This window comes from Equus quagga, chromosome 7 (genome assembly GCF_021613505.1).
Source record: "Equus quagga isolate Etosha38 chromosome 7, UCLA_HA_Equagga_1.0, whole genome shotgun sequence".
Classification (NCBI taxonomy): Eukaryota; Metazoa; Chordata; class Mammalia; order Perissodactyla; family Equidae; genus Equus; species Equus quagga.
In genome coordinates, this window is record NC_060273.1 from 128,293,158 (window position 1) to 128,317,098 (window position 23,941).

General features: G+C 38.7%; 1 protein-coding gene across 1 annotated transcript in view; it reads left to right on the forward strand.

Moving 5' to 3' along the window:
• The window catches only part of ARSB (arylsulfatase B), a 166,946-nt gene that overhangs the window by 73,363 nt on the left and 69,642 nt on the right, over window positions 1-23,941 (forward strand). The window contains exon 5 of the mRNA XM_046667307.1: window positions 4,063-4,306. Within this exon, the coding sequence (XP_046523263.1) occupies window positions 4,063-4,306 (244 nt within the window). The remainder of the gene's footprint in view (window positions 1-4,062; window positions 4,307-23,941) is intronic.

Consider the following 23,941-nt stretch of genomic DNA (forward strand, 5'->3'; position numbering starts at 1 on the left):
TTGGAACCCATCTGAAAGATAGACTTGGCAGGAGTGAATGCACATTCAATTAGAAATGATTAAATGTCGAGCAAGAGGGAAAGAGAAAAACATCAGGTTGTAAATGGAGTATCTGTGTAGATAGTTTCTCCAAAACATTTTAGTAGAAGATTGCATTTACCTAATCCTTTAAGTGAGTACTAAGACACGTATTAACTCTCCAGTTTGCATTGTAGTAATTTAAAAAATTAATCTAAAAGAACAAACCATCAGCAAGCAGGTCCTTCTTTTGGACAAAGAGGCTTCTTGGGATTTGAAATCATGTTGTCTGCTCATGTGTCACACTTACATTGCTGGCCCTGTGCAGAGGGAAGTCCAGGCCCTGGTGCAGGGCTGCTGGAGCCTTTCTTGCTTTTCTTTCCAGGCTCCCCGAGTCAGAGTGAGGAGAATGTCTTGGGTAAGGCTGGGGCGAAAGATCCACAGGGGCCATGAGGTGGAGGCGTAGGCTGATGATTGAGGGCAGCCGTCCACAAGCCGCAACAGGACAGTGTTCGGGGAGTAGTCCTAAAAGCTAATGTTGTTGTCATGGTTCCATCTTAATTTCTATCAGCTGGATGTGGATGAGGCTTCATTGTCATATACTTTATGCTTTTGCTCAGATCTTTGGCTAACTGATGTTTTTCCATGACTTTTTGACAGTTATTTTTGTTCAGTAATGAATAATAAAGTGAGCTTTACCATCTGTATATGACAACATTTGTTTTAGTTTGACATTTCTTTTCTAGACAGCAAAGGTTTTATAATTAGGTTTTTTCCTCTGCCAAAAACATTGCTGAAAAACTATTTCCCTGGAAAAAAAAATGTTCCATAGCTTCCTTTACTCATTGGAATCATCTTATTTTGATTTGTAAGTTTTTTTATAAGTCAGGAAATGAAACAAGAAAAATTTCTCTCGAAAATTAATTCTTAACAAGAACAAAAATTAACTTTTACCCAAAAGAAAATTAGGAGGGAAAATGAAAAGAAACATATTTGAAATGGTGGTGGTTCTATTGTCTTTGTGAATTTTATGTCAGACTTAAGTGAGCAATATAAGAAACCCCTTTTCTACCTTGTTTCAAATGAGCTGATTTTGTTCTTGCTGTTACTCTCATCAGTTTTATGTCCAACTCTTTGAAATACCAGCAAGACTGTACTAGAACTGATGGATGGTGCCCTATTTCTCAAAGGCCTAAGTCTGTGATTCTGCCCGTTTGCTGATAAGTCGCAACTGTCAGCCGGGCACCACCTGTGGATATACAAGCCCCCAGCAAGGCTGAATTGCCCTCTTCATGCAGCCAAATCTGCAGCTGGCTCTGTGACAGGGGAGCCCCAGGGGACAAGTTGCAGGTGTGTCAATTAACAGTGCTTTCTCTCTGGAGTGCTCTCGAAAAAATAGTGGAGGAAGCCACATTGATAACGGATGGTAGAATCGCTTATCATTGCTAATGGCAAAAACATCACATGAGCTAATGGCAAAAACAGCCATCCTCTCTGCATCAGTGCCCTCCCATAATAAGGTGTAGAAACATCTTCCAGCTCCTACAGTAGCAGCAATGGCCAAATTCTCTTTACAGACCAGAGTATTTTCCTTTCTGAGTCATACCTGAAGGTCTGCTTCTAGAATCAGATTCCAGACCCAGCCACCCTTATCCTCATCATCTCCCACTCTTATTTCTACCATCATCATCATCCAACATTTTTATATTGAGCAGTAACAAATACGTGGAACTGAAGGAGACGTTATATAATATTTCAAGGGAGTGTATCTATTTAAAATGCAGACAGCAGACATCTTCTACAAGGATTGAACTAGCATCGTTTATAGCAATCCAGATAACCAAGCAAAATAATATCGCTGTCTCAGCGATTCTTGACCTCATAGATAGAGTGTAAACATTTCTTTCCAGTGTGTTTTTGTATCACATGAATGGCGCCTGCTTTAAGTTTTGATACGTTGGCTATGGGTGGCTGATAGTCGGTGAAGTATGAGGAGCATGGGGGAATTCCCTCTGTCTAAGATGGTGTCCGTTGTTTTCAATATGCAGGTCTGCTCGTGTGAAATAGAATGTGTATTTAATAAACTGGCTTGGGTGATTATTTGGGCCTTGGGTTTTTGTCAAGAAAAGATGTGAATTCAGTTTAAGGAAAGGTTCTTGTAAGTCTGCAACAGCAAATGATGAGATGGATAGTCACCCACCCATGTGCTGAAGAATTGTTACCTTCATCTGATCTAGCTCAAGGCTCTCCTCCCCCCCTTCACAAGGCACAGAGAAGAACCCAGGAACTGGTGTGTTAAGAGCTTGATCAGAAGCCTCTTGGGCAGTAGAGCCTTGAATTTCTTACCTACCAGCAACAGGGGGTCCTCTAAAGGGAATTATCATCACCCTGAAGGAGCTCTCCTTCTGCTGTGTCATAGGACGAGTGTGCACTTTGCTGAGATTGACCGTGCTTATGGTTTTCATAGGAAAGTGAAGCTTTATGTGGCCTAGAGGTATAAAACCCACTCTACACCAAGGACATCAGGAGCATGGCACAGTGGGGGTGGAAGGTACCTGGGGAGTCACACAGACCTTGTTTGAATCCTGGCTTTGCTACTTATTAGCTGTTTGGCCTTTTCAAATCTCATTGGGGGAGGGGGGGGGTAAAAAACGGTTATAATACTAGACAATTTGGGTTATTGTGAGTATTAGCTACCATTTATTGAGCATTAGATTGTGCCAGGGAACCAGGCAAACAATTATCATAAATGGGGTCATTTAATTCTCCCATCATACATGAGGTTGGAGTTATTATCTCCACATTAAACATGAGGAAACTGAGGCAGTGTCTTGCCCCAGATCATACAGCTAGTGAGTGGCTGGCATCAGGCTTCAATTCCGGGTCTGTCAGACTCCAGATTATGTGAGAGACAGTGTGAAATTAAAGTGGTGTCCGGTGCATGGGAGTGTGTAACAAATGCTAGTTCTCTTTCTTTCCACGTGTATCCTGTGGCTTTGATAGATCTTGATTTCTGTGTTAGGTTTTTATATGTAATGTTCTATAGAGCAGGTCTGCCATACTGCCCTCCTGTGGTTCATTTGGATAACATGGCTTTTAAAAACCTAATTGAAGTATAATGTAAATGCCAATGAGTGTCATTTAAAAGGTGTCTCTGAAGTCACCTAAATGTATGCATACTTTTGGAGATGATATGATTCTACAACCTCAGTTCACAAGAAATATCACTTTTTTACTTTCTACAGTCCAACTTAATGTCTACCTCTAAGCCCCACCAGCTGGTAAGATACTTAGCTTAAGTCACTCTTATAACTTCTCCTTTGGCTTCTCCAGTGTCCTCCATTCCCTCGGTTGTCTTGGAAGTGAAACCTTCTCTTCCCTGGCACACAGTGCGTGATGAAACTCTGTCTTGCTGTCCCTTCAAGAAGGGAGGAATTCTTCTTGCAATTACTTTTTCCACCCAACTGCTCTGTTTACAGAGACGTTTAGCCCACTGGCGAAATCTTCAACTTTCACACTTAAGAAAGAGTTCAAATCACCAGAGAGTAGAATGTTAATTCAGTTACCAGTTTAGATGTTAGAAAATTTTTCCAGGAGGGAAATAAAAAGGTCCGCTGTCCCCAGTTGTCAGGAGCTTTGGGTCACTAAATGATACCCACTCAGAGGTCGCTTTTTGTGTACCAGGAGGGGCTCAGCTCACCTGGATTCACTCCAGTTGCACGCATGCATTTGAAGCCTGGTCATTGATTAGCACAGGGCTCTTTCCCATGCACTTACCTTCAGGGGACCTCCTTGCTTTTCAGTGGCCCTGCCCATGGAGGAGTGAAGGGTTTTGTGTCAGATATGTGCCATGCTGCCCTCTGCTTATGTCTCTGTAGTGGAGGGTAGTGGAGGATGGGAGGGGGGTCGTTGGAAGGGGCTAAGTAGGAGCTTTGTTTTTTAGTTCTTAAGCACCATTTGAAACATGCGTAGAAGTCTTCTGTCCTTTGGTGTAGTATGTAATAGTTAACATTGTGCTCATGCCAAGACCTAATTGTGTTTCAGATAATGGAGGGCAGACTTTGGCGGGCGGCAACAACTGGCCCCTTCGAGGAAGAAAATGGAGCCTTTGGGAGGGAGGCGTTCGAGGTGTGGGCTTCGTGGCGAGCCCCCTGCTGAAACAGAAGGGTGTGAAGAACCGGGAGCTCATCCACATTTCCGACTGGCTGCCCACTCTGGTGAAGCTGGCCGGGGGAAGCACAAATGGCACCAAGCCTCTGGACGGCTTCGACGTGTGGAAAACCATCAGGTACCTGCACATCTGTCTCTCTTTCCTCCCAGGACAGAAGCTCCGAGAACAGCTTGATGCCATTGAGTGAGAATGATAGCTTTTTTATGGAAGTGATAGTTCAGCTTACAAATAAATGATTTTTTTGAAAAGAAATGCCTTTAGAAATTCTGTAATCTGATATATATGTTAGCTTCTGGATTTGAGATTGCAGGCCTGTGTTTACTTGAAGAGCAAGATTGTCCTCAGCCACTCGCCTTCTCTAGGAGGTCTTTAAAGTGGAGAAGCTGGGCTAAGAAGGATAGGGTGTTGTTTGCTTCCTGCAGGGGGTCAGGGGACCTGCCCTGTTGCCTGCTAGGAGAATGGAGCACCAAGCAGGGCAGAGAGCTGGATGTGAGCCAGGGAGCAGCTGTGCATACGTGTCTAATGAGCACCTGCTGTGCACCAAGCCCTGTTCTCGTGTGGAGGAATTAGGAAGGAACAAGACAGGCAAGATCCTGGATCTCATGGAGCTTCTATGCTAGTGTGTGTGGTGGGGCAACAAACACAAGTAAGCAGATGACTTCCAGGAGTGATGAACGCTGTGAAGGCGATGAAACAGTGTGTGGTGATAGAGACAGCTGGTAGACACGAAGGAGGTGTGACCTGGGGAGCAGAACCCAGACTCAGCTTTGGAAAAGGTCGCAGTTCCTTCTTGTCCCGCCACCACGGTGTAGAACAGTGGCCCCCAACGTGGGACACACACACCTGCGAGGGTACAGGAAGGAAACTTTAAAACCTGTGTTTGTATTTAATTTGATCTCATCCTCTTTTAAGTAAATGTTTTGTAAGGTCCTTTAGGACCTTATAAAATTAGTAAATTACTATATATATCCAATTTATAAATAAATACAAGTGTACATATATTGGAGGTGTTGTTTTTACTGACAGAATGACAATTGTCTAGTGTAACAGTTTTCAATCCCTGTTGGGTATTAAAGCAAGGGGTAGTGGCTCATTGACTGGCGGCCACGAGGACATGACCTCCTCGTGCTCTCCCTTCTTCATCCCACTCCTGATGCCCTACCTCAAAGGAGTATAGTGTCTGTTCTGAGGAAATAGACAATGGAGTATTTAGGAGTAGAGGGCCATGATATGTGTAAATACCCTCAAATGGTTCAGAAAAAAGAGAGAAGACAATGGAGGCAAATATTAATCATAATCTGAGTAAAGGGCATAGGTGTTCTTTTACTGTTTCTCATTTTTGCAACTTTCTGTAAATTTGAAATTATTTCCAATTAAAAAGTTTTATAAAATGGGAAAGCCTGGCAACACAGGGCCCACATTTCCACAAAGCCAACGACAGTGGAAGTCACGTAGTTGCTGTCTTCCTTAGATGAAGTACTCACCCTTCAAACCACCAGTGTCCATTGCTCCCAACTCCCAACCAGGCCCCCGTCACACCTCTATGCACATTCTACTGTATGTGTGTATCTTGATATACTTAACCATTGCCTTAACTTAGGCTGATTTTCATTTTTTATTAATAACACTGTAATGAATAATTTCTTCCTGAAACCTCTGTCTACATTTTGGATTTTTCCCTTAGATATAAATGATTTGAAATTAAATTATTGAGCTAGAGAAGGACCGTTTTACTTTTTATTTATTTTTCTTGTGGTTTTCTATTTAGAAAGCTTTTTCTCAGCCTGAAATGTGCTAAATGTTTATCTATATTTTCTTCCAACTGTTGTGGTTTGATTTTCTTCCTTATAATTCTTAAATAATTGTGAGATGATGTGTGTGTTATGTGAGGTCAATATCTAAAGAGGAGTGTTTTTTCCCCAGGCTTTTGAATCATAGACCTCTTTGAGACTCTGAAATCTGTGAAATTCCCTAAAATAAAGTATTTTTTTTTTACAGAGAAAAAGTACCTAAACACACGCAGAAAAATTTAAATAGAATTTTTTATGATATTAAACATTGATTACACATTCTTTTCTATGTGATTAGAAATAGAAAAATATGAAAAACATTCTTTACAAATCTATGCCTCTCTCACTAATTTTTAATGCAAAAATTAACACCCACTTCACGATAAAAAATAAATAAAACAAAAATTTCCAAGTAAAGCAAAACTTGAACTTCAGTTCAGCTTGTCACCAGCTGTCAGCGTGAAGGCTGTTGAGATTTGACTCGAAGGAGGAGAAAGTTTTGAGTGGTTTTAATTTGACAGCATATGTGTCATGCTTGACATCCAATCACTTTTGATTTTTGTTTTGTTTTATTTTGGGGGCAAAAGCATTGCAAACCCTGGCTTGTAAAGGCACTCAATAGCAAATGGAATAAAATTCTATAGCGCACTTTGCCAAGTGAGGGTAGGCTTGAGTTGAGAAACAGTTGAATTCGTTTTGAATAATTTCCTCTGCCCCCAGTTCGCTGAGGTTATTATCTTTGGCAAAGTCCAAGTCATTGATGTTCGTCCGTATCACCAAATTTTGGATTATAAATCTGTATTTCAATCTTCAGATTATCTTGATCAGAAGTAACCTTTAAGAGTTTGGCACATGTCTCCTGCCTGCAGAAAAATTGGAAAAACTTTGGTCACCCTTAACTCCAGATTGCAGGAGGTCTTTCTTTGGTGTTAGGAGAGCACTGAACTCCTAATGACCAATCCCTTACAGAACAGGAGCTCCCCATTGTGGAACAGCATACATAATGTTGATGGCAGGGCTCTAACCAATAGATGAGGCCAAAAATATTGTCCAAGTATGCGAAACCATTTGAGAGTAGACTTTCCTTTTCTATTTAAAAAAAAGTAAAATTTCTAACCAAAGTTTAATCAAGCGTTTCAAGACTTTCCTGTGGAAATCCAGCAAATTTCTGTTTAGTAAAGAAAGAACTATTCTTCTTGATCAAAGATCCTGAAAAAATGATCCAGACCCCTGAGCCTGATGAAGTGGATGCTCCTTGCAGCATGAGACAAGCCTTCATTCAGTAGCAGTGGCAGAACATTTGGCACCCATGCCTGCTGATAGAGAAAGCCACCAGTCACTTTTCCAAAAGTGGAAAACTGGAGCTTCTTTTCCAAAGCAGCAAAAACAAATGGACAGCCAAATGTCAGAGACACTTATTCTGTGCCCAGAGTTCTGAAACGTTTTTTCCAGTCAGATATTTACTTGGAAATACCATTTTCAAGATGGTAGTTTTTGAAAGTCTTACAGGGGTCTCATGAAATAGGAATGGCAGTAATGGATGAAAACCAGAGTTGGCGTGCCGAGAGCGTCAGAGGTTCACTAGCTGTTTCCTAGTTATCGATTCTTCCTAGACCTGCTTCAAAATAGCAATTTTGGAGTGGGTGACGTTATTTTCAATAGAAAACTGCCTCAGTTTTTCTTCTGTTCCCAGCCACAGACCGTGTTTGTCATTTCTAGGGTACGTGGCTTCTCCAAGCTCTTTCCCATTCTGAATGTTTTTTCTGCTTTTCAACTTGATAAGCAGCCTATACCTTGCTTCAAGACGTTTCCAACGATTCATACTTTATAATGGTTCTTTTTTTAAAAATTAAACTTAATATAAACAAAAGCGGACCTCCTAATCACAATGGTAGGAATGTTTTTCTTTCTCATCAATGGGAAACTCTTGTAGATGTTATAACATGACAGTGGTGACAATGACATATTATCTGATGATGTAAAATACCTTAAAGACTTAATATGGCTTTATAAAGACTTCTTCCCCGCTATGGATTTAGTTTCAAGAAGAAAGTTGAAGGAAAACTAAGTCACTTTTCACCCCACTTTCACAGATCCCATGAAACCTAATGAAGCGTGACAGTCAATGAGCCAAAGGTTAAGAACCACTGAGCTAAAATGGTGCTTTAATTCAAGTGTTAGCAAAACAACCCGGACTAATTATTGAATAATTATTATTGAGTAACATTTTTATTATTATTGAATAAAATTTCCTTTTTAGTGAAAACTTTGTGCTACCCTTTAATTATGTTTTAGGTTCTTATTAGTCCTCTGATCTGTCTTGGTGCCCTCTGTTTTAGTCCACTGACTTAGCTGTTGTCATGTTAGCACCTCACTGTTGTAATCCTTGTCTTTTTAGAGTCTATTTAAATACCTGGTAGAAATAGTCATTCACATTTCCATTATATTTCCTTTACAAAATTTTCTTAGCAGGCCTCACTTTTTTATTTTTCTGTTGAAGTCTGCAATTATTTTGTTATATTCAAAGAAAAGCTTCTTATAAATTAGATTGAATGAGATTAAAACTGAACATAATTTAAGAAGAATGGACATATTCAGTCTTCTAACCTGAACATTTAAAGTTGCCCTCAGCTAACTGATACTTTTTTCATTTTTTTAAAAAATAATTTTTTCTCTGTACTTCATTTTAGATAGATTCTGTTGCTATGCCTTCAAGTGTATTGATTTTTTTCTTAGTGTCTAATCCAATATATTCCATCCAGTATATTTTTCATCTCATGCTTTGTAGGTTTTCACTTCTAGAAGCTCAAGTTGGGTCTTTTTTATGTTGTCTATGTCTCTACTCAACTTCCTGAAATATACCGAGTACGCTTAGAATAAGTGTTTTAAAGTCTTCGGCTAATTCCAACAGCTATGTCACTTCTGGTTGGTTGTGACTGAATGATTATTGTCCTCATTATGGGGCATGTTTCCATGACTTTTGATCTTTGATTTGGTGGCAGATGTTGTGTATTTTCCTTTGTTGGGTGCTAGGCATTTATGTGCTGTTATAAATCTTGCTTCGTTCTGAGATGCAGTTACTTGGAGACAGTTTGAGCCTTCTGGGCTTGCTTTGACGATTCATTAGGCAGGTCCAGAGCAGCACTCAGTGTTTGCCAACTGTTCCCCACTACTGAGTCAAAACCCTCTCTGGTCACCTACCCAGCGCCCTCTGAGTTATGAGTTTTTCCATTCTGGCCATGGGAACTGGTGCTCTTCCCAACCCTGTGTGAATGCTGGGCACTGTTCCTTTTGATCCTTTTGGATGGTTCTTTCCCAGTTTTGGGTAGTTCCCTTAAATACATCATCATTACTCAGCTAAATTGTCTGAGGGGGCCCTCTGCAAATCTCTTTGTGTGCAGCCTTTTCTTCTCTGGTCCTCTGTCCTATGAACTTCAGCTCCCTTCATCTCCCTGGAGCCTCAGCTCTGTCTCCTCAACTCAGGGAGTCCACTGGGCTGTGCCTCAGTTCCCCTTCCCTGCACCATGGCTTAGAAACTCTCTCAAGACAGTCAGCTAGGGCAACGCCAAGACTCATCCGCCTTGTTTCCTATTGCTCAGAGATCACTCTTCTTTGCCTATATTCCATCTTTTGAAAACTGTTTCATATACTCTGTCTGTTTTTCTTTGGGTTTTTTTTAAGGGTAAGTCCAGTCTGCCTGTTACTCTATCTTGGCTGGAAGCAAAAGTACCCAAAGAAAATGTCATTGTGGGGGCCGGCCTGGTGGTGTAGCAGTTAAAGTTCACACGCTCCCCTTAGGTGCCCTGGGGTTCACCAGTTCAGATCCTCGGCATGGACCTACACACTGCTCATCAAGCCATGCTGTGGCAGCATGTAGGAGAACTTACAACTAGGATATACAGATATGTACTGGGGCATTGAGGAGAAAAGAAAAAAAGAGAAAGATTGGCAACAGATGTTAGCTCAGGGCCAATCTTCCTCACCAAAAATTAAAAGAAAGAAAGAAAATGTCATTGTGTCTTTATTTCCTGATAATATTTTCCTGCTTATTTTCTGCTTTCAAATGTTTGTTAATTCAATCTGGGATCGTAGACCCAGCTTTCTGAACTATAATATTATAAATCTTCTTTTCAAAAAGAGTTTTTTCTTCTGCGTTCAATCTGTAATCACATATAGAGAAATTATTCATATTAATCTGTATGTTTAATTACCTTTAATGTTACCAACACTACTTTTATTACCTAACTTTCCCATTCTTCAGTTCCTAATTTTAATTACTCTTTTGATTGGATGGTTAATATTTTAAAGTAATTTTTAGTAGAGGTACATAAATGATGAGTTTTTAAAATCTTTTCATATGAAAATATCTTTCTGATACCTTCAAACATAAACAATAATTTGACAAAGAATTCTTGTCAGTCTTTTCTCCTCAAGATTCTGTAGACATTGCTTTATTGACTTCTGGTAAGTACCACCACAGCAAAGTGTACCAGGTTTACCTGCAAACAAAAAGAAACCTGAGACTGCCATCTTGGTGTCTGATACGGGAGAATTTGTGTCAAAATTATTGCTAAGTGTAATATTGAGAATGGGGCAAATGGTGACTTCTTCTTTGAGCCATGTATTTAGAAGTGTTTTGTTTAATTTCCAAATATTTCAGGTTTTCTCTAGTTATATTATCGATCCCTAGTTTAATTCTTTTGTGGTCAGAGGACGTACTTTTTATTATTTCCATCCTTTTAAATTTGAGATTTGGCTGCGCATATGGTCTTTCTTGGTGTCTATGCCACGTGGACTTGGAAAGAATGTGTATTTTGTAGTTGTTAGGTTTTTCTTTGTGATCCAGTCAGAAAATATTTCATTTTAGTAAAGTTAATATATATTGCTATGACTGGCATTTTCATTCTTAGCTTTGTTGTGTTGTTTTATGCTGTATTTGCTTTTATCTTTGACCTTTTATTTGTTCTTTTAATATTTAGAATGATTTATATTTTATTCGAGTGTTCACCATTATATTAGTATCTCTATGTAATGCTCTTAGACCCTCTTTTTCTTAGATTCTGCTATTTGGTTTGTAAGCTTTAAATGGCATCTTTGACTCTCACTTACTATCTATAAGGAAATCAACTAGCTTGTTCAACTTTACTCTTTCTCTTGCCTTTCTCTTCCAATTTTTTTAGTTGTGTTATTTCTATTTTGTCAGAGCATATAATGTATATAATACTGCTCTTCTATTCTTCTCCACAATTTTGTTTTAGTCTTAGATCTACAATAACATGTTCCATGCTAACCACTTGTCCATTTCTAAAGTGTTCCCAAATATCTCTTAGTTGGAGGAATTCATTCTTTAATAGATTTCTCAGGATTCTTTGAATTCTTGCATGCCTATTAAAACATTTTCTACAACCTTGATAACTGAAAAACAGTTCAACTGATATAAAATTCTTATACTTTCTTTCCTTGAGTTCCTTGAAAATGTTATCCCACTCTCTATTTGTTTTTTATGTTCCCGTTGATAAGTTTAATGTCAACCTGATTTGATTTCCTTTGCAAGTGACTTGGTCCTTTTGCCTGGAGGCCCAGAAGATTTTTATCATCACTATTATTATTATTTAAAGTCTAAGACTTTTGCTAGATATGTCTCAGAGGTGACCAGGCTGGGGTGGTTTTCTCAGATACACAGTGGGTTCTTTCAATCTGTACATTCAGGTCTTTTATTTTAGAGGTTTTTGAATTATAGTTTTAAATATTATGTTCCATTGTTTTATGTTTCTTCTTCAGGGACTCCAATTGTAGATATCATTGAATCTTATTTACTTATCTTCTGTTTCTATCAATTTCTCTCTGATCCTTTTTCTCTATTTTTTCCTTATTTTGAATTAATTATCTTTTCTCATTTTACTTGTATTCTTTATATGCTTTCATATACTTTTATTTTTGTATAACATCCCTTCATTTCTGAGATTTTGTCTTTTAGTTTCTTCTCTTAGTTCTGAGTTTTTAAGTTTTTGATTTGTGGTATTTTTTGTATTGGCAGTTGCTGATTTAATTATATTTAATTCATGTTGAAATATTGTGTAAGAGTTTTCTTCTGCTTTGTGGCTTTTTTTTTTCCATAGTAGGGGAATGTTTTCATTTGCCAAAAGTTTTGAATTCTCATTCGCTATTTTTTTAACTCCCACGGTAACTTCGTTTGGATGCTGGTTTTTGTCGTTGTTGATGTTCATGTTTACATGTGTTAGCTCTTCCCGGGCCCTCAAGAGCGACGATCTGTGGGGCTGGGATTTGGGTAGTTTAACTTATCTTAGTTCACAAGCACCTTCTTCCATTGTACAGCGAAGAGCAGTTTCTTCCATCAGCGTTTCCCCTGTCTTTCTGATCTGCCTGCTTATGACTCTGATACTGTGTCGTTTCAGTAGGACCCTGATCTCTTGCCTCTTCCTCCTTTTCCTTTACCATCCACCTCCCAAAAGACACCTGTTCTTTATCTGCTTCTCCCAGAATTGGTGCCTGTCCAGGAGCCAGTGCTCTGATCCACCAGGCATCAGGCCTGTATTAACCCTGTGTTCAAAGGCTGCCAAGTGAGTGTAGATGTTTTTAAGTTGCAGCAACATGTTGAAGGAATGGTGTGTTATTTTTTGGTTCCCTACTTTACTCTTTTTGACACAAGAGCTCCTACCTTATGCACACGGAGTATAGTGCTCTGCGGGTCGTTTCTGACATTTTTGTTAGGTGGCTTCACGTTCTAGGATGCTACACGTCACACCTAGTTTCTTCTGTTTGCTCCTATGTGGTCTGCTGTTTGCTGCCTGGGTGCACACAGAGAGCCCTGCCGCCTGGGGTGAGGGCACAAAGGCGCGGTGGGCTAGCTCTGAAGACGGCTAACGGGAGATCGTTGCCCACTTTTTGTTTGGTGCAGCCCCTGAGTCCTCTAGCCAGAGGTGAACAAAGTGAATCCATCTTTTCCTGTTTTCTTTGGGATCGGGTTTTGATTCTTGTGGTGGAATCCAGGAATATGTTGTTAATCTCCTCAGCACTGGCGTTGGTGAGAAGCCCTTCAGGACTTTGGCATCTGGTCTTGTCTTGAGTTTCCGACACTGTTGCCAGTTTTCATCTTTTTGTGATTCTTCATGGGCATTTTAATGGAAATTGAAAAGGAAATAAGAAAGGCATATTAAGCCCTGCTGGTTTGCCCAGATACCAACCCAGAAGTCCTACCAATTATTTTACGGTAATGAACAGGAAAAGATTATATTAAGGGTATGATTCAGTTACTTTTTATAATATTGCTGATTTCTTAAGTTGCCTACTTTAAAAATTTAATAAGATTCCTTAATAAAAATGTACATGAAAAAATTCTCTCATATATTTCTATATCAAATGAATTTAAGTTACATATTTCCTCTCCAGATTTAGTCAAAATCTTATAGGTTCCATGCCTAGACTCTTTATTCATGGTAATGTTTGCATGTTCAAATGGCTTTTTGGGGAGCATGGGATTTATGCAAACTCAGTATTACCCACACCCACATAAAAAAATAAGTCCGGCAAGGAATTTCACTAGTATAATGGTTAAAAATGTAAACTCTGTGGTCAAATCCTGTCCCTTCCATTTGTTGTTTGTGTGATCTTGGCAAGTTACTTAACATCTCAAAGTATCAGTTTCCTCATGTGTGAAATGTAACATTAGTGGTACCAACCTCAGAAGCACTTGTGTGGGGGTTTAGGGAAGGAATATGTTGAAAGACAGCACAGTGCCTGGCACATAGTAACAACTCAGTAGCTCGAAGTGAGGACAATAGCAAAGATGACGAAGCTTACAAAAAGGTTTAACAGGATGGACGTTACTCTGTGGGTGTTCCTTGAATTTTTTAATCAGTAACTATTTTTTTTTTCAAAATTTCATCTCAGAAAATAATGCCATGGCTATTTCTATTTCTAAAGATTGGCTACTGCCCTCCAGGGTGTGTCTTTTTAATAACAGATGGTCAGCAGCTCATGGTAAAAGGAGTATGGAATGTAATAGCATTTCATTTATTTATGGGAAATGTTTTACTGCCCCACCCTTCAACTAGTTGGAAAATGAAAGTCAAAAACTGGAAACTCTATTTATACATGGACAGTGTTGTGATCTCAGTGTCTGAAACTGTAGACTCTTAGAAAATATTTACAACATGTTGGAAACTGGTCACTGATCAGGGTCTCCTTGCCCTGTATGTTTGTTTGTTTGTTTTTAACTAATCTAGAAAATATGAAATTTGGGGTAAATTAAAATTGAATACTGAGATATGATCAGACCCAATGAATTGTATACCATTTTATATCCATCTTTAAGAGGATGGAGAAGAACAATTAACTCTTTTGTTAATAGAGGCATTTGAAGTCAATAGAGGTATTAATGGAGCCTTAGAAATAAGCTAAATGAGTGAAAATATAATATATTCAAGGAGATTCTGAGGCCACGTCTACATTTCACTAAGGAGACAATTGCATAGTGGTTAGGAGTGGGGACTTCGGAGTCAGTCTGCCCAAGTTCCAAATCCAGTTCTGTTACCTGCTCAACCATATGATCTTATGTGTCACTTAACCTTGTATGTCTGTGTCGAGGTTGAATCTACATCATAGTGTCCAGGGATAAATGAGATAACATATGTAAAGCGTTTAAAGGTTATGTGGTGTGTAATAAGTGCTCTGTAAATGGTAGCCACTATTTTACCCAGCCTGGCCAAAATAAGCCAGCCCCCAAAATAACTCCAGTGTGATTGTCATGGGCATGCGTGACACGTGCCCTTTTCACTGGTTTAGAGGTAAGTCTCTGTCATTAAGTGGTCAGCGTGAACAACATTGTTCACTTCTTGTTCTTTGCATAGTTCTTTGTCTACTTACTGCCATGGCCGTTAATGTATGCTGGGGAAGGCAATGGGCATTGTGCAGGCAGGATTCTTGAACCGTCCCATTGGTGCCTACCTTAAAAAAGCTAACTAGAGAGCTCGCTTTGTTCCTGTCGGCCTGGAGCCCAACCATTTGCCATAATAAAGACACCCATTACCTTGGTTCACCTAAAACCAGCACACTTCATGAAGTTATGTGATTAGTGAAAAATCATTTCCCATGAACGTCATCAGTCATTATTCAGAGATTTTCATTCCACAAATGGAATCAACAGTCTAGTGAAGATAGTGTTGCTTATACAGCTAAACCATACCATCTGCCTAAACCAAAAACTAAGGAAAACTTGTAGATAACAGATTGCAACATATTGTTTTTATATGCGATTCATAATGAGTAGACTGTGTGGCGTAGCGATATTTGACACTGATACTTTTCTAAAAACAGACTCTCACATGGGAGAGAATATCACAACATATTTTAGAGATTAAAGTTACAGGTACCCCAGGGTCTTTCATAAGGGGAATTCCTGCCAGCAAGAAGAATGGATGGAAATATTAATGTTCCGTTGATTTCTATATTGTTCTTTTGTTTGTGTCTCAGGTTATAGTCTCGTATCTGTGGTGATATTCTTCCTCTCTCTGCAGAGGCAGGATCCACATTTTGCAATGAAAGGTGGTGTTGTTTTTGAGCATCCAGCTTATTCAGCGCTTAACATATCTCAGGCACCTTGCAAGTGCTTTACACGTGTTGCCTCATTTAATTCTTATAACAACCCTCTTAGTTGGTGCTTTTATCCACATTCTGCTAGTGAGAAAAACAAGGCTTAAGTTTATAGAGCCAGTGATTTGTGGAGTTGAGAAGCAAACCCTGAAAGTCTATGCTCTTGAAGACCACGCTGTGCTGCATGGGAGTGGGGCCCTCAGAAGTGTTCGGAAGTAAGACCATAAACTAGGGAAGCAATTGACACTGTCCCCTTTCTAGTGCTTTGGCTGCATGGAAATGAAACTTTGGAACAGTATAATATATAAAAGAATCATGAAATACTACAATATTTGTGATATTACTTACATACAGATCCATAGAGAAGATAGAAGCTAACACGTGGTAATATAGCAATAATCAATCTTGTAACCATTTTATGAGTTTGATGAGGCCGTGATTTATTCTACAAGATAGTGGTATCACACAGTTGATATTGCTGAAAACGGTGTCACGAACGTACAAAACACACTTTTTTTCCTCCAGCCCACTTTGGTACACATATCTTTGAGGAAGAAATTGTATCATATGCCAAAAATTTGTGTTCGAGATAGTTATATCCCTATACAGGGACAATTAAAGGGACTGATTGTAGGAAGTTATCAATAGATTTCTTAAGGTACTTTCTGAGCAACTGGGACTTCCTTTTACGGGGAAGCCTTTGTTATTACATATGGGCTTGTTACATAAGTGCCCTAAAGCTAGACACCCATCTTTTGCTCTACAAGAAAAAAAAATCAAGAATTTTGAACTTATAATCAAATGTGGTGAACATTGTGCAGTAAGGATCCTTGAACAAACCCATAGGTGCCTACTTTAAGAAGCATACACAAAAATTCACTTAAAATGGACCATAGACCTAAATGTAAGAGCTAAAACTATAACAATCTTAGAAGAAAACGTAGGAGTAAATCTTTGTGACCTTGGGTTAGGCAGCGATTTCTTAGCTAAAATACCAAAAGCCATGAAACAAAAAATAGGTAAGTTGAACTACATCAAAATTTTAAACTTTTGTTCTGCAGATGATACCATCAAGAAAGCAAAAACACAACCCACAGAATTGGAGAAAATGTTAACAATGTATTTGATAAGGCATTTGCATCCAACATGTATAAAGAACTCTTGCAACTCAATCATAAAATGACAAATAACCCAATTTAAAAAATGAGCAAAGGATCTGAATAGACATTTCTCCAAAGAAGATATACAAATGGTCAATATGCACATGAAAAGATGCTCAACATCATTAGTCATTTGGAAAATGTAAATCAAAACCCCAGGTGCTGGCCCCGTGGCCGAGTGGTTAAGTTCGCGCGCTCTGCTGCAGGCTGCCCAGTGTTTTGTTGGTTCGAATCCTGGGCGCGGACGTGGCACTGCTCATCAAGCCATGCTGAGGCAGCGTCCCACATGCCACAACTAGAAGGACCCACAACGAAGAATATACAACTATGTACTGGGGGGCTTTGGGGAGAAAAAGGAAAAAAAAAATCAAAACCCCAGTGAGGGGGCCGGCCTGATGGTGCAGTGATTAAGTTCGAGTGTTTGGCTTTGGCATCCTGGGGTTTGCGGGTTTGGATCCTGGGTACAAACGTACACAGTGCTCATCAAGCCATGCTGTGTGGTGTCCCACATACAAAATAGAGAAAGATTGACACAGATGTTAGCTCAGAGATGTTCTTCCTCAAGCAAAGATAGGAGGATTGGCAATGGATGTTAGCTCAGGGCCAATATTCCTCACAAAAAAGGAAACCCGAAAAACCGCAATGAGATACCACTTCATATCAACTAGGATGGCTATAACAAAAAAGACAGACATTAATAAGTGATAATGAGGATGTGGAGAAATTGGAATGCTCATACATTGCTGGTGAGTTTGTAAAATGGTGCAGCTGCTTTGGAAAACAATTTAGCAGGTCCTTAAAAGGTGAAATATAGAGTTACCATATGACCTAGCAAGTCCACTCCTACGTGTGTACCCAAGAGAAATGAAAACAAATGTCTGCACAAAAACTTGTACGTGAAATTCATAAAAGCGTTATTTATAATAGCCGAAAAATGGAAACAACTCAAATGTCTGTCAACTGATGACTGGATAAAGAAAATGTGGTATATCCTACAATTAAATATTATTCGGCCACATGAAGATACATGCTACAACATAGATGAATCTTGAAAACATTATGCTAAGTGAAAGAAGATAGTAACAAAGGCTGCATAGTGTATGATTCTATTTATATGAAGTGTCCAGAATAGGCAAATCTATAGAGACAGAATAGTGATGGCCTAAGGCTGGGAGAGGGGGTAGAGAATCAGCAGTAACTGCTAATGGTACAGGATTTCTTTTAGTGGGGGACAAAATATTTTAAAATTAGACTGTGTTGTGCAACTCTGAATATGCTAAGTATACTAGTACTATACTAGTGAATATACCAAAAAATTTAACTGTACACTTTAAATGGGTGAATTGTATGGTTTGTAAATTATATTTCAATAAAACTAATTTTAAAAAAATCAGCTTGCATACTTTTATAAATCTTTATGTCCAGGCTGAACTCCAGATCAACAAGATCACTCTCTTGTGGTGAAACCCAAGCATCATTATTTTTTAAGTTTCTCCGAGTGATTGCATTGAGTAGACAAGGCTGAGAATCATTGCTCTAGAATCACCTCTAATCTAAGTGAGACTCTAATTTAGGAAACTCCAAAAGAGTTCAGATCCCATGTGAGAGGACTCCAGGAGACTTCCTCGAATCTTGCCACTCAAAGTGTGGTTCTCAGACCAGTAGCAACAGTATCACCTGGGAACCTGTTAGAAATGCCGATTCCTGGGCCCCACGAGTTCTAAAAAATCAGAATCCAGAGTTTAACAAGATCCTAAGTGATCTATATGTATGTTAAAGTTGAAGAAGTGCTGCACTGGAGCGGTGGTTTGCAGTCTTGGCTGCACATTGGAATCACCTAGGAATTCAAAAAAGTGCTGGTGCCTGGGTCCATCCCTGGTAATCTTCTGGTACGAGGTGCAGCCTGAGCATCTGGATTTTAAAAGCTCCCCAGGTGATTCTAATGTGAGGCAAAGTGAGAATAATTAGTGTAAAAATACTGTTTGGAGACATTTAATGGTGAAGGGAAGAAAAGATGGTTAAAAATAAAATTTATTTTGTTTTTAACATAAGGATAGAGGAACATGCGTAATGATCCGACGTTTGTATATATTGTGAAATGATCACCACAGTAAGTCTAGTTAACATCCGCTATCATCAGTTACAAAAAGGTTTTTCTTCTTGTGATGAAACTTTTAAGAGCTACTCTCTTAGCAACTTTCAATTACGCAATACAGTGTTATTAATGATAGTCACCATGCTGTACATTACATCCCCAGGCCATATTTATTTTATAGGTGGAAGTTTGTACCTTTTGACCCTCTTCACCCATTTCGACCCCGACCCTTCACCTCTGTCAACCACCAATCTATTCTCTGTATCTATGAGCTCATGTTTTTTTTGGGGGGGGGGGAGGGGCTTGTTTGTTTTTTTAGATTGTACACAAAAGTGAGATCATATGGTATTTGTCTTGCTCTGCCTGACTTATTTCACTTAGCATAATGCTGTCAAAGTCCATCCATATTGTCGCAAATGGCAAGATTTCATTCTTTTTTCTGGCTGAATAATATTCCCTTGTATATATAGAGAGAGAACACATGTTCTTTATCCATTCATCCATCAATGAACACTTTGATTGTTTCCATATCTTGGCTATTGTAAATAATGCTGCAATGAACATGAGAGTATATATATCTTTTCAAGTTAGTGTTTTCATTTTCTTTGAGTAAATACCCAGAAGTGGAATTGCTGGATCACATGGTATTTCTATTTTTAACCTTTTGAGGAAGTTCCATACTATTTTCCATAGTGACTGCACTAATTTACATTCCTACCAACAGTGCACAAGGGTCCCCTTTTCTCCACATCCTCAATTAACACTTGTTATTTCTTGACTTTTTTATAGTAGTCGTTCTAACAGGTGTGAGGTGATATCTCATTGTGGTTTTGATTTGCATTTCCCTGATGATTAGTGATGTTGAGCACCGTTTCTTATACCTGTTGTCTGTTTGCATGTCTTCTTTGGAAAAATGTCTATTCAGATCCTTTGCCCATTTTTTTAATCAGATTTTTTTTTTGCTATTGAGTTGTATGTGTTCTTTATATATTTTGGATATTAGCCCCCTATCAGATAAATGATTTGCAAATATTTTCTCTCATTTGGTAGGTTGCTTTTTCATTTTGTTGGTGGTTTCCTTTACTGTGCAGAAGCTTTTTAGTTTGATGTAGCCTCACTTGTTTATTTTTGCTTTTGTTGCCTTGGATTTTGGTGTCAGATCCGAAAAATCATTACCAAGACTGATGTCAAGAAGCTTACTGCCTGTGTTTTCTTCTAGGGGTTTTATGGTTTTGGGTCTTACATTCAAATCTTTAATTCATTTTCAGTTGATTTTTGTGTATGGTGTAAGATAGTGTCCAGTTTCATTCTTTTGCGTGTGACTGTCCAGTTTTCCAACACCATTTATTGAAGAGACTGTCCTTTCCCCATTGTATATTCTTGGCTCCTTTGTCATACATTAATTGGCCATATATGTGTGGGTTTATTTCTGGGCTCCTTATTGTGTTCCATTGAGCTGTGTGTCTGTTTTTATGCCAGTACCGTGCTGTTTTGATGACTTCAGCTTTGTGATATAGTTTGAAATCAGGGAGCATGATGCCTCCAGCTTTGCTCTTCTTTCTCAAGACTGTTTTGGCTATTTGGGGTCTTTTGTGGTTCCATACAAATTTTAGGGTTGTTTGTTTTATTTCTGTGAAAATCACCATTGGAATTTTAATAGGGATTGCATGTCTTCCTCCCCTCCTGTCCCCTCACCGTCCTCTCCTCCCCTCCATCCCAGGCACTGAGAGCCTGCACCCTCTACTGAAATGGAAAGAAATGACTTCAGTGGTGAGCCTTCAGGACCTAGTGACCTTAAACCCATTACTGTGTTTTCTACATTTTGGTAAAGGCAATCCTGTTCTTTGACATACAGGGAAATTTCTAGACTCTGGAGAGAGAAATTACATGATCAGTTTTTGTGATAGCTTATCATAGGGTATAATATGATTAAATTCCAAAAATTAACTAATGCATTTAAATACTGCATGTACATTGTAGTTATAGATAGTTTTCCTGTCTTTAAACTCTTAAACTCTAAAATATCTGAGTTTTCTCCTTGTTATACTTTTCAATATTGTGTTTGTGGGAGCTTAGAAATTTCCATAAATTATAAACTACTCAAAAAAATTTAAATTTTTCCTGATTGCAATAATAATACATGCCTGTTATAGAAAGTGAAAGATCTCTATAGCTTCACCCAACTAGTTAACAATTTGGCGCATATTTTTCCATATTTTCACTATTACCATCTTTCCTTCCCGTGTATGTGTGCATCTTTTTAAAAAATCCACCCAGAGATATTTCTAAAGTCCATCATTTTCTAAAGGACTAGGCCCAGGGAATTGGCACATGAGCTTGTCTAGAGATTTTAACAACTTTTTATATTTTGAGGTGGGGTAACCCAAGATTTATGGTATTTTATTCAGTTCACTTAAATGTACATTTGGTTTTCTTGGTTTATTTAATAACTTGAAGTCCCTAAGCATGTTTGGTCATTGTTTTAGTCACTTGTCACGTATTGTGTTTTCTTGTCTCATATCTCTAACCACATCATTATCAAAATATTCTGACTAGGACATTTTTTAAAGCAGCGTTACAACATACTTGACTTAAGAGGATGGGTTGGGTTTGGTTTGGTTTGGTTTGCTGCTCTTTGCATCATGATGATTCTGCCTGTGAAGATTTCTTCCCAGCAAATAATTCATCACAGGGATTACTCACAACCTTTGGTGTTCAAAATGGCATCTCATCTTATTAAGTTTCCTTATTTTGAAATATCTGTGGCTCTTCTGAATAATGGAAAAATGAAATGAATGCATAATATACAGATAAACTCTGTCTCAACATTATGAGAAAAATACCTTTTATTTAGCTCTGCCTAATGCTTTGGGGTATTCCAGTGAACTCTTCTTTTAAAGATGAGTAGTTATGTATTAATATCTTCACCTTGAAATTTTTGGGTTCCCCCACCTTCTTTCTTGTTTTGAATTGAATGAATTTTGTTTTGTTTTTCTATAGTCCAAAAAAATTCTATGTTTGCTTTTCAATTATCTTAAAAATTTAACATGCAAATTTTACTTAGCTAAATCTAAATTTAAGCAACAGCTTTACCTTCTTCCGAACAATACAAAGATTTTAAAATCCTTTCATTCTGATTTGCCCTCCTGACTTACCTGCTATTATTATCCAGATTTTGACTCTATTTGTTGTTTATTTTTTGTGAGGAAGATTGACCCCAAGCTAACATCCATGCCAATCTTCCTTTACTTTGTATATGGGACACTGCCACAGCATGGCTTGATGAGTGCTATGTAGGTCCACGTACGCCCAGGATCCAAACCCACAAACCCTGGGCCGCTGAAGTGGAGCACGCAAACTTAACCACTACACCACTGGGCCAGCCCCTCTATTTGCTTGTTTTCAACCCCCCAAATTAGACATCATCATCATCATTCTGTTCGGATTTTCTCACCATTCTCTTTGCTCATCACCCCTACTTGCATTCAGAGCTTCTGGGATCAAACCCTAGTTCCTGTCATTTTGGACTGGTTGACAGTCTCCAGGATATTCAGGTAGTTAGTTAAGTGCCTCAGGAAGAAAATGAGAAGAGTCCTGGGAAATCTGTTCCCTGCCCCCACAATGCTGACCTCAAGACTACAGGCATCCCTGTGTATTTCCCTCCCACTCTCCAGTTAATTTATTTTATGGAGTACAGAGGAACAAGGAAATGTTATAGAATAACTAAAGTTAAATATATTCAATTTAAAGGACTCTCATTCTGAGATTGTGTTCTTTGTACTTTTTTGGCTTTAAAGTTACCTTTATTTATAAAATAATGGTGATGGTGGTTGAAGTTTTGTTTTGTTTTGAGGAAGATTAGCTCTGAGCTAACATCTGCCACCAGTCCTCCTCTTTTTGCTGAGGAAGACTGGCCCTGAGCCAACATCCATGCCCATCTTCCTCTACTTTATATGTGGGATGCCTACCACAGCATGGCTTGCGAAGCAGTGCGTAGTTGCGCACCTGGGATCCAAACCGGTGAACCCCAGGCCCCCAAAGTGGATTGTGCACACTTAACCGTTGAGCCACCAGGCTGGCCCCTTTGGTTTTGTTTTTAATAAATTAATTTTATTTTATTTTAACATTTCCTTACTTGGCAAATACAACGTTGCCAGTCACAGCCCAGAGTTTTTGAAATTTTTTAGTCCTTAAAGTCCCAAACCACTGCTGTAGACAACTTGCTGTGAGTTTGGGCTGTTGATATTGGGTCACTGAAAACATGGCCTCTTGATTACATCAGGGACCTTATTGCTTATTCAGATGTGTACAACTCTAATGGTGTTAAGAGTACTTTGCAACCTTTTATTGGCTTATCAAGTAATCCTCAGGATTCTCCCAACAATTAGAATTATGTCTAACAACTTCTTCCATAAGGCTGAGTCTATACCGGCAAAATGACCTGGTACTTCGTGGACGCCCACACACATCTGATAGTGTTTATGCTCCCGATTTTTTAAGAACACATATTTTGAGAATCACACAACTCAGCATTTGGCCAATAAGTTACCATGTGCCTTCCTCATTTGTAATGTGAGGGTTGGACTAAGTGATCTCCCCGTTTCTTTTCAGCACTAATGTAGGTTGTGATTGTATTTGCGTGTATGCTTTACAAAAATCTTAAAGAGGTGTAGTTATTTCATATGTATTTGTATTAAATAGAAGTTCCATGTTGCAAATTTGGATATGGAAGGCATTAATTTTTCTCATGTAGGCTAATATTTAAAAGGCATGTTGTACCTGTAATATTGGTGCGGCCATCTTGACAGAGGCTCTTTCTTCATTTCCCTGTGGGTGTTCAGTATGGAGTCTACACAGGATGACTTGAGTTCTCATTTGCCTGCTGTAGACAATGGTCATGTTTAAATACAGCAGCCACATTATTTATTCCAAGGGGTCAGAGGAGTCATTTTTTTAAATGGTCATATGCTTGACACTGAAGTTCTTATGGAAGTGTTTAGTCATTGTTATGTAGACAAATGATGGCTACTTGAAGATGCACCAACCACAAATTTTGGAGACCTCTGAATTCATGATAAAGTTTTTAAGTGGCGGG